The sequence below is a fragment of the Sebastes umbrosus genome, chromosome 17 (genome assembly GCF_015220745.1).
Source record: "Sebastes umbrosus isolate fSebUmb1 chromosome 17, fSebUmb1.pri, whole genome shotgun sequence".
Lineage (NCBI taxonomy): Eukaryota > Metazoa > Chordata > Actinopteri > Perciformes > Sebastidae > Sebastes > Sebastes umbrosus.
Window position 1 is genome coordinate 28,280,844 of NC_051285.1, and position 11,240 is coordinate 28,292,083.

Sequence of the window (11,240 nt, forward strand, 5' to 3'; positions counted from 1 at the left end):
CGAATCTATTCATAGAGCTGGAGTTACATCCAGCAACTACTATTTCTATTTCGTATTAGGCCCTCTAAGGGGCTTTGGTAGGCCTATTGGTATCCACTGGAGGTGAAAGCCATTAGGGATGTGATGTACTGCCAGTTGGGCCTGAATCTGTGCATACAGCAACTCAGACCCAACTGCTGACTGGGCGAAAAAAGGCTTAAGTTAATTGGCCAGGCGACTGAGCACCGCCCGCCATGGGGATCCCACAGCCTAACCACATGCCTTCAAGGTAGAAGCCAAGCGTATAACCTATAAGTGTGTAAATCCAAACTGGATGGTGCCCCCACGGAAGAAGACGTGAATAAGATGATGATGATGACCAAGACGGCAACATGTGCACAATGCAAGGCTCAGTGTCTTCGGATTCTGCAAATTAGTAGTTTAGTTATCATCTGCCTTTTTTTTCACGTGTGTTCACTCAGTCTTGCACAGCTGACAAGACCTTTTGGACATTGAATTTCACAACTTGAACCACTTTATACAGAGATACAAACCCGCCGGCCAGAAGTGCTCACAGGCGGCATCGAGGTTGTTAAGAAAGGCAGGGGGAAGACAGGAGGGCTAAGGGGTGTTGTGTGGATGGATGAAAGCAGATTGGGTTGTATTTACATTGTTACGCCCCACCCTTGAGCAGTCTCATTGGGGCCAACAATACTCCAACACTGACCCAAAGCAACCACAAAAAACACCTTTAAAACTCTCAAAATCCATAGGATTTATTAACAAAGACATATGAAAAAACCCAATATAAAGTCATAAACTGAGAGGCAGCAGAACCAGCAGTACCCACGCCAGAAGCCTCTCTCTTCTGCTGCTGGCACAGGAGCTTTTAAGCACTTCCTTCCTAACCTCGTTGAGCAAATGCAGCACACCTGGGCACCTCGTTGAGGAGTTCAGCACACCTGGGCACCTCGTTGAGGACTGCAGCACACCTGGGCAGAGCTACTGGAGAGGGAAAAGGGACAGCAGCACAGAAAACACATACAGCCGTTACATACATCATGAATTGATATTTTCTTTTGCTTACACTAGATAAAAATTCAAAATGGGGTCCGGGGCCCCCAGGGGTCATTGAGGAGGTTCCAGGGGGTCCCCAGCAAAAAGGCAAATCATTTATTTTCACTATAATTCCATCCATAAGTAACATAGTGACAGAATGTATGAATATTTTGGTCATGGGATTCATAGATTTTCTGAAACATCTTAAAGCAAAAGGAGACCCTGAGACAAAATCTTATCAAATGAGGCTCCGTGGTCTAATTTGTGTCAGTTTAGGGGTCCGCGACGTGAAACAGTTTGGGAACCACTGAGCTAGGGAGTTTGCGATTGTTAATTGCCAGATCTTGCGAGAGTGTGTTGCTGAGACAGAGACTAAAGATATTGTCGGTTCATTATGAAACTGTGGCGGGCGTAATTAATGGGAAACACTGGAGCATGATCCATGTCCCTGCAGCTGATCAATGAGAAATGACGTTACCCCCAGGGTGTTCAAGATTCAAGATTCAAGATCAAGATGTTTATTGTCACACCATGACACTGCCCCCACCAAAAGCTGTTACTCCATTGGTGCAACAATCAGCATAGCGTTTTCCGCGTCGTCTCCATCTTTTGACCCTGCCATCCAACTTTGGCAGACAGAACCTGGACTCATCACTGAATATGACATTCCCCCACATGTTCAGGTTCCATTTTCTGTGTTGTCGACACCAGCGCAAACGGGCCTGACGGTGAAGGGCAGTCATTGCAGGCTTCCTGGTAGCCTAATGAGAATACACTAGAGCATTTTGGCAAATTTTTCTTGGGCGCTACCCACATAATCATCTGTGCTGCTCATCCCACAAATGCATGATCCTTACAAGTTGGACATCATTGCGAAGGTAAATAAACAGGCTTTCCAACGATGTAAAATACAATGACCATTAGCATTGGAACAACAGAGAAATAATCCACCAAACACAAGTTTCCAAACTTTGTTTTTCCTGTATATATATATCTCCTATGTCGCTTGCCTATAACTACATCTATCACCGGACAAAGCTGTATGTGTTGAGCCATGCTAGATTCACATGATTTGAGTCAAATAACAGATACAGATACAGATACAGAGAGCTTTATTTATCCCCGAAGGGCAATTCAGTTTCTGCAGTCCACCGAGACATATACACACATTCATACTGCACAATCATCATTGACAGAGGGAACACAGTAGGTGGCATATGGGGAGGTGCAGAACAATAAAAGTACGAGATTAAAAATATTCGCAATAAAAACAATGAATACAAGAATAAAAACAAGACGAGATAAAAGAATAAAGGAATAAATAAATAATTAGAATAGAATAAAGTGCCAAGAGTATTTGCACATTGCAAATTGCATTCCAAGAATGTACCTAATGCAAACACAGACAACCGTTATGTGGTTAGTGCAAAATAACTGTACATTCAAAGTAAATAAAACATTTTTGTTGTCGTTCATTCATGATAGTTACTCTGCGTTCAGCAGTGTAATGGCGGAAGGAATGAATGACTTGGAGTAGCGGTTTGTCTTTCTGTGAGGCGGCAGATAGCGCTGTCCTGAAGGCGGTAGTGTGAACTCACTGAACAGTATTTGGTTGTGATTAATAATGTTTTTGGCCTTCTGGAGGACACGTTTCTCCCAGAGAGAGTTTAAGTTGCTCTGCTGGGCTCCGATGATTTTGGAGCAGACTTTCACAATGTTATTTAGGCAATTCCTGTCCTTCATAGACAAACCGTTAAACCAGCAAATAAATGAAAAGGTTAAAAGGCTCTCAATATATGACAAGCAGACAGTAATTCACGTTTTGTTATTTCAGAGTTCTTTTTATTGGTTTATTTTATACATTTAATTTAAAATCACAATAAAAACATGTCCCCCTTTAGAAATAAACGTGTTTATGTCCATTGAACAAGACAAAGCTGTGTAAACATGCATTGAGCCATGCTAGATTCACATGATTTGAGTCAAATAATTCACGTTTTGTTATTTCAGAGTTCTTTTTATTGGTTTATTTTATAAATTTAATTTAAAATCAATAAGACCTGGGATTAAAAAAATGTTCCCCCTTGAAATAAACATGTTTATTTCCATGGAATAAGAGTGCATTTATGTTTCTAGTAAAACGGATAGTGTTGCAGTGTGCAGAAATTCAGTAGTGACTCATGCTGATGGAGAAAGATGGTTGTGTAATTTGCTAAATGTGAAGTATAAATGAAGTAGGCCTACAATAGGCTACTGTGTGTTGCAGTATGTGGTGGTCGCTGGGAACAAAAGGGCCTACGACAGGATTAAATCACCTCTGCTGGCCTTTACTTACATCCTCAATGGAATACGAATTTAAACTCATTCCATTGTATATATAAAATCTTGTGTGTCGTTTGCCTATAACTACATATATCTATCACCGGACAAAGCTATAATGCTAGATTCACATGATTTGAGTCAAATAATTCACGTTTTGTTATTTCAGAGTTCTTTTTATTGGTTTATTTTATACATTTAATTTAAAATCACAATATAAACATGTCCCCCCTTAGAAATAAACGTGTTTATGTCCATTGAACAAGACAAAGCTGTGTAAACATGCATTGAGCCATGCTAGATTCACATGATTTGAGTCAAATAATTCTCATGTTTTGTTATTTCAGAGTTCTTTTTATTGGTTTATTTTATAAATTTAATTTAAAATCAATAAGACCTGCGATTAAAAAAATGTTCCCCCTTGAAATAAACATGTTTATTTCCATGGAATAAGAGTGCATTTATGTTTCTAGTAAAACGGATAGTGTTGCAGTGTGCAGAAATTCAGTAGTGACTCATGCTGATGGAGAAAGATGGTTGTGTAATTTGCTAAATGTGAAGTATAAATGAAGTAGGCCTACAATAGGCTACTGTGTGTTGCAGTATGTGGTGGTCGCTGGGAACAAAAGGGCCTACGACAGGATTAAATCACCTCTGCTGGCCTTTACTTACATCCTCAATGGAATACGAATTTAAACTCATTCCATTGTATATATAAAATCTCGTGTGTCGTTTGCCTATAACTACATATATCTATCACCGGACAAAGCTATAATGCTAGATTCACATGATTTGAGTCAAATAATTCACGTTTTGTTATTTCAGAGTTCTTTTTATTGGTTTATTTTATACATTTAATTTAAAATCACAATATAAACATGTCCCCCCTTAGAAATAACCGTGTTTATGTCCACTGAACAACACAAAGCTGTAAACAGTCACTGAGCCATGCTAGATTCACGATTCAAGTCAAATAATTCACGTTTTGTTATTTCAGAGTTCCTTTTATTGGTTTATTTTATAAATTTAATTTAAAATCACAATAAAAACATGTCCCCCTTTAGAAATAACCGTGTTTATGTCCACTGAACCAGACAAAGCTGTAAACAGTCACTGAGCCATGCGGTTCTTTATCACTGATTATAAAACAGACCAAAACAGGAAGCAGGCTGCCTCATTACTGACGTCATCAGATATACGGAGCGTGATTGGTGGAGCGTTCCGGAAGTGCTCGCAGCCACGCCATCTGATTGGCTGCTTTGCCGAGGTATAAAAGCAGCTCCGGTACCGGTCCAGTCCCCCTTTGCTCTCGCTAACCGGCACCGGACCCATCCAGCAGCCTCTCCGCTGTCACACCAACACTGAAAGACATCATCGGTCCAACCATTCGGTGAGTTAACTCTAGTTGTATATATGCAGTAGAATCCCCCACAATGCTTCACGGCTCGTTTGAATAACGGTTAGTTAGCAGTTAGCCGTTAGCTCTCTCTCACTCGGTAACAATATTAACCGACATGTACATCTGTTTATTAAAAGTGTTGCGTGTAAATGATGCAGGTTATTATTAATAATGTGGACGAATCCAGCTCCGGTGCTTGTAACGGTTGTAGATGACGTCATGCTTGTAACGGTTTTAGTTAGCTACCGTTAGCTTAGCATAGAGAAGAGGAGGAGGAGGAGGGGGCGGGGGGAGACATTCCAGAATGTTCTCGAACAAAATGACGTCACGCTAACCGGGATGGAGAAGACTTCCGGTTGATTTTCAGAATAAAAGGCTTTGTATTCAAGATTCAAGAATTTGCCATTTGCACCTATAAGTACAAAAAAATAAGGTTTAGATTAACTAAATTTGGATTTATGTATATGAAATTTAGCGAAGAGAATAATCAGATTAATAATATAATGTTCTTTGATTTTACTGTTACCTTTATCCCTAACCCTATAGAACAAAAGTCTTTGTATCTATTCAATTTTTATGCACATATTTGTACATATTTCTGTTATTATTTCTTATTTATTTATTACTCTATATATATTGTTATATAGTGTAGCATTATGTACATAATTTACATTTCACATACTCCTTTATTACAACTTTTCTTATATTCCTTTGTGTTTATATTTGAGAGCAACTATATTGACCCAATTTCCCCCCGAGGATCAATAAATATTATATTATTTCTGATACTGATAAAAGTACAAGAAAATACTTGAATCTTGAATCTACAAGCTCCTCAAAATTGTACTTGAGTAAATGCAGTACTTGCATTACAAATCACATCCAGAGTTTTTGTATTTATCTGCACCAGTCTGGAGTCACACTATTTCACATCTAGTGTTTGTTATAAGGCTATTCGCCTTATGGCTGTCTTACAGTTCAGTCCAACTATTTTATGATCAAGCTTGTACCAGGGTTAATGTGACGAAACGGTTTATTGCTTGCATGTTGAAGAGTTGCTTTTTTTCTTTTTCTTCTATTTCCAGTCTTTACGCCAACTGTTGTCACATGGCCAGAACTAAAGCCATGTTCTCTAAATGCCTATGCTTTTGCAGCCTGGTTAGCCCTTGGGTTTATTAATACAGTTACACACATTTTATTTAACTGTAGAGACGGAAACCACTATTTTATACATTATATATATTTAAGATATCATGAGATCAAGTCCAAGTCATGTCCACTGGGCAACAAAGTCACTAAAGTCTACAGTGGCAAGTTATGACTAATTAATTTACCATATACAGCTCCTTATTGTGACATCCATCATGTATTAAGTTCTAACTGGTGTTTGTGTTTCAGTGTACTGCGCAGAAATAGTTTTGGCTGACACAAGCTTTAAAAAGTCACACTGAATCAATGACATTAACCATTTTCCTTTTTTATTTCTATAGGCAACATGTCTAAGGGACCAGCAGTTGGTATCGATCTCGGGACCACCTATTCCTGTGTTGGTGTGTTCCAACATGGCAAAGTTGAAATCATTGCCAACGACCAAGGAAACAGGACCACACCCAGCTATGTGGCCTTCACAGATTCGGAGAGGCTGATCGGAGATGCAGCCAAGAACCAGGTTGCCATGAACCCCACCAACACAGTTTTTGGTAAGAATTCCTTATTTTGTATGGGATGGTGATAAATCAGGGTTGGAAATTTCCAATCCTGGTTATATTGCGGTCTTCTGTCATTCTTGTCACACGCACCAACTGAAAATGGATCATGAATGGATGGTCTAGAAGTTTTAACTCCTATTAACATGAGACAAGAATGACAGAAAAATATAAATAGTCTTAAAGACCTTTCTCACTGTGATGACGATTTTCCTGCCATTCGTAGTTTCCACCAGAGGTTGAAAGACCAAAGATGGCCCAAACCTTCCTTGGATGTCTGAGTGATCTTCTTAATGGAAGCTCACATGAAAGCAGATTCCTTTTGATTTTTAAAATAAACTGTATTATCTGTCTTTTGCAGATGCCAAACGTCTAATCGGTCGCAGGTTTGACGACGCAGTTGTACAGTCAGATATGAAGCACTGGCCATTTAATGTAGTCAACGACAACACCCGCCCCAAGGTTCAAGTTGAGTACAAGGGGGAGTCAAAATCTTTTTACCCAGAGGAGGTCTCGTCGATGGTGCTGACAAAGATGAAGGAAATTGCTGAAGCCTACCTCGGAAAAGTATGTAATTTGACACAGCTCAGGACAAATACTGCAAGCTTTTATGTAAATGATTATATAATTATGCTAATGTTTGGCTTATTTCCTTTTTAAGACCGTCAACAATGCTGTAATTACGGTACCTGCCTACTTCAATGACTCCCAGCGCCAGGCCACTAAAGATGCTGGCACAATCTCTGGCCTCAATGTTCTGCGTATCATCAATGAACCAACAGCTGCTGCCATCGCCTATGGGCTGGACAAAAAGGTAGACAACTTTGAAAAAATACATATATACTTGAATGGTGTAGGGATGCACGATGATATCGGCACGTCATCTGTATCTGCAGATAAAGGCTTTAAAATGACCGATCGGCATCGGCCAGAAATGTCCTCCGATATGAGAGGGCCAAACTAACACAAATGAATATGGCAAGTTTTTACATGCAAATTAAGTTGTAAGTAGTTTTCTTATCTTGCCCAGTGACTGTGCATTTTTAAAATCGTTATGTCTGCGTCTGCCATCACATTAATAGTAGACATGTCACAATAACAGTGCATCGTCATATTGGCAGAAATCCAATCTTGTGCATCCCTAGAATGATGTCAATATTATACTTTTGTGATGCCAATGTATATGATCATATTGAGGAAGTTAATCATAATTGATTAGCTTTAGAAAATATTAACATTGATTTTAATTTCAGGTTGGGTCTGAAAGGAATGTCCTCATCTTTGATCTTGGTGGTGGCACCTTCGATGTGTCCATCTTGACAATCGAGGATGGCATCTTTGAGGTCAAGTCCACTGCTGGAGACACACATCTTGGTGGGGAAGATTTCGACAACCGCATGGTCAACCACTTCATCGCTGAGTTCAAGCGCAAGTACAAGAAGGACATTAGCGACAACAAGAGAGCTGTCCGTCGTCTGCGCACCGCTTGTGAAAGAGCAAAGCGCACCCTGTCTTCCAGCACCCAGGCTAGCATTGAAATTGACTCTCTGTACGAGGGCGTAGATTTCTACACCTCAATCACCAGGGCTCGTTTTGAGGAGCTCAACGCTGACCTCTTCCGTGGCACCTTAGACCCCGTGGAGAAGTCACTCCGTGATGCCAAGATGGATAAAGGGCAGATTCATGACATTGTGTTGGTCGGTGGCTCAACCCGTATCCCCAAGATCCAGAAGCTGCTCCAGGATTTCTTCAATGGAAAGGAGCTGAACAAGAGCATCAATCCAGATGAAGCTGTGGCTTATGGAGCTGGTAAGTGTCTTCAGCCAGATGGATGCACACACCAGTTTATTCCCTTCTCCTCTCAGCTGCTTGCATTGTGAGATTCACAACTGTAGCAGCTGGAATTTGCCAAATTGTTGGTTCTTGATTTGATTTAAATTTATTTTTGATTTTTAGTACCCAATGTTTAAATCCAGCAGTGTGGACCTGTGTCTGCCCCTTCTAGCAGTTAGACTAATTACAAAAACACTTTTGACATGTGCTTTTCACAGCTCCCAAAACATTGGTGCAAATGTCTAAATTTATTTAGTTAGTGTTCACATATTGGAAATCTAAATGGTTACTTTCTTAGTAAGTAAAGGATGATAACCATGGATGCTAAAAATGATGCTTGTTTTTGCAGCTGTCCAGGCTGCCATCCTCTCTGGTGACAAGTCTGAGAATGTCCAGGACTTGCTGCTTCTGGATGTCACCCCGCTGTCCCTGGGTATTGAAACCGCTGGAGGGGTCATGACTGTCCTGATCAAACGAAACACCACCATTCCTACCAAGCAGACTCAGACCTTCACAACCTATTCCGACAACCAGCCTGGTGTGCTCATCCAAGTAAGCACAACAACGTCAATTATACCGACCAGCCTTTCAATTTCGCAGTGATGACGTTTATTCCTGCCATTCGTAGTTTCCACCAGAGGTCGCAAGACCAAAGATGGCCCTGACCTTCCTTGGATGTCTGAGCGAAATTAAGTTGTCATACTGTAGACCCATCATTTCAAAACTGTCTGCTTAACGCTGCATACTTCCAACAGGTTTATGAGGGTGAGCGTGCCATGACCAGAGACAACAACCTGCTGGGCAAGTTTGAGCTGACGGGCATCCCTCCTGCTCCCCGTGGTGTTCCCCAGATCGAGGTGACATTTGATATCGATGCCAATGGCATCATGAATGTCTCTGCTGTAGACAAGAGCACTGGCAAGGAGAACAAGATCACCATCACCAACGACAAGGGTGAGTTTTTAGTTCATCAGAAAACGTAATCTCAAATGTACTGCGACACGATTTCTGACAATATGTAATTTGCTCCCAGGTCGACTCAGCAAGGAGGACATTGAGCGCATGGTCCAGGAAGCTGAGAAGTACAAGGCTGAAGACGACGTCCAGCGTGACAAGGTGTCTTCTAAGAACGGCCTGGAGTCGTATGCTTTCAACATGAAGTCCACTGTGGAGGATGACAAGCTTGTTGGCAAGATCGGTGATGACGACAAGCAGAAGATTTTGGACAAGTGCAACGAGGTCATCAGCTGGCTGGACAAGAACCAGGTAAATCATATGTGTATATATTTGTGTGCATAAATATGTATGTGTGTGTATATATATATTGGCCAGAACACTAAAATGTCCTTATTTGCAGACTGCCGAGAGGGAAGAGTATGAACATCAACAGAAGGAGTTGGAGAAGGTGTGCAACCCCATCATCACCAAGCTGTACCAGAGTGCTGGTGGTATGCCAGAAGGCATGGCCGGTGGATTCCCTGGAGCCGGCGGTGCTGCACCCGGCGGCGGTGGATCCTCCGGACCAACCATCGAGGAGGTCGACTAAAACATTCATCACTCCAGCTGTCAACTCCTGATATGTTTTCTAAGAAAGTAACCCTCTTATAGCACAAGTTCCAACAAGCTAAAGAGTGTAATTTAAAAAAATAAAAACCGGGTTCAGGGATCACACTTAATTGCATGGTTTGCGACACAACTGGGAAGAACATGTAGTCGAGCGTCAGTTCACATGTGTGTTAAAGTGTTTTTACACGGAGATGTCACTGCCTTGACAATAAAAAATCTTAACCCTCTGCACAAATCTCGTCTTTTTTATGTTCTGCAGAGCCTTTCAGCATGAAGCTGATAATCACCCACATAGTAGCTCTGTGTTCAAATTTGATCAATAGTCTAGTTTTCGTTTCTATAATGGCTGCACTGTTTCTGATTGCTTTTGCTTGGTATCTTTTAGTAAAACTACAATGTTGTTTTCACTGTTTATGTACTGCTGGAAAAGATGAGTAACCCTGTACCTGCCTTAATTACAGGAAGGGGATTAAACTATTTTAGGTGCTGAGATACAAAAGTTTTACAGGAATTTCTACTATAATGTGTAACGTTTCTCTTAAACAGTCACACAATGCAGACAGTACAAATCACGTGGCTACATAGTGACATCTACTGGTCAAAGGGACTTTCTATCTAGAAGACCATCTCAGCTGTAGTTACATGTGAAGCCATAGATGTCAAGACATGCCAGTTAATGTTGGTAAAAATGACTTTTTGGACATTGTGCCACAAACATGTTAAGCAGTATTTTGTGGTACAGATCTTGTATATTTCAAAGAGGCACGGAGCACATGCAACACGTGTGAAACGCTGAGGGCGATACTTAAAATTATGGAAGAGTGGGGTTCTTGTTGATTGTTAAAGTAGACTATTTGGAATTGTCAGTCTAATTTAACATTCACAACACAAAACAGCTGTGGCATGAAATGTATATATTTCTGGCTGGGGATAAAATGTATTTTTCAAAAAAATGACTTGCTCCCGCATTTACTTTTCTATGCTTTATTAGTCAACGTTTCAGTCAACAAGGACCTTCATCAGGACATTAAGAAGATAAAATGATGTGTGTTCTTTTAAACACCAAATCAATGTGATTGGATGATTGGAAGTGTCTGCCATCCCTATTGGTTGAGGAAGTGACATCATCACATATCCATTGCACCATGAAAAAAACAGGAAGAGAAGAAAAATACATGTCAAACAAAGAACATCAAACATACATCACTATTGAAGGAAAACAATAATAATCTCATAAATTATTACATGGCACATGATTATAAGTATATAAAGTTACACATTAAAAACACTGCTTGGTCAATTTACTAAAAGCAGCTCAAACAAGATCAAAATGCCAAGCATCATCATTACATTTAAGTAGAAGTTCTATATTTCACAGA

The 11,240-nt window shown here is 40.4% G+C and overlaps 1 protein-coding gene and 2 non-coding genes across 3 annotated transcripts; all 3 read left to right on the top strand.

The window, feature by feature from the left end:
- Nucleotides 1-4,591: 4,591 nt before the first annotated feature.
- Nucleotides 4,592-10,092, top strand: hspa8 (heat shock protein 8). Its single transcript, XM_037748192.1, has 9 exons — nucleotides 4,592-4,747; nucleotides 6,247-6,456; nucleotides 6,824-7,029; nucleotides 7,124-7,276; nucleotides 7,716-8,271; nucleotides 8,645-8,847; nucleotides 9,051-9,249; nucleotides 9,329-9,561; nucleotides 9,653-10,092. Exons 2-9 carry the CDS (start codon nucleotides 6,252-6,254, stop codon nucleotides 9,839-9,841), a joined length of 1,944 nt encoding a protein of 647 aa, XP_037604120.1. The 5' UTR covers nucleotides 4,592-4,747; nucleotides 6,247-6,251; the 3' UTR covers nucleotides 9,842-10,092.
- On the top strand, nucleotides 6,656-6,747 carry LOC119476383. The gene has a single exon (XR_005204015.1). It is a non-coding gene; the product is annotated as a small nucleolar RNA SNORD14 (small nucleolar RNA).
- Nucleotides 8,890-8,982, top strand: LOC119476389. Its single transcript, XR_005204021.1, has one exon. It is a non-coding gene; the product is annotated as a small nucleolar RNA SNORD14 (small nucleolar RNA).
- Nucleotides 10,093-11,240: the final 1,148 nt, after the last annotated feature.

Bases quoted from the DNA above. Each gene is read 5' to 3' on its own strand.
- hspa8 (XM_037748192.1), top strand. From the start codon at position 6,252: ATGTCTAAGGGACCAGCAGTTGGTATCGATCTCGGGACCACCTATTCC. The intron at 7,277-7,715 runs GTAGACAACTTT...TTTTAATTTCAG, and splicing joins CCTATGGGCTGGACAAAAAG to GTTGGGTCTGAAAGGAATGT. The intron at 9,562-9,652 runs GTAAATCATATG...CCTTATTTGCAG, and splicing joins GCTGGCTGGACAAGAACCAG to ACTGCCGAGAGGGAAGAGTA.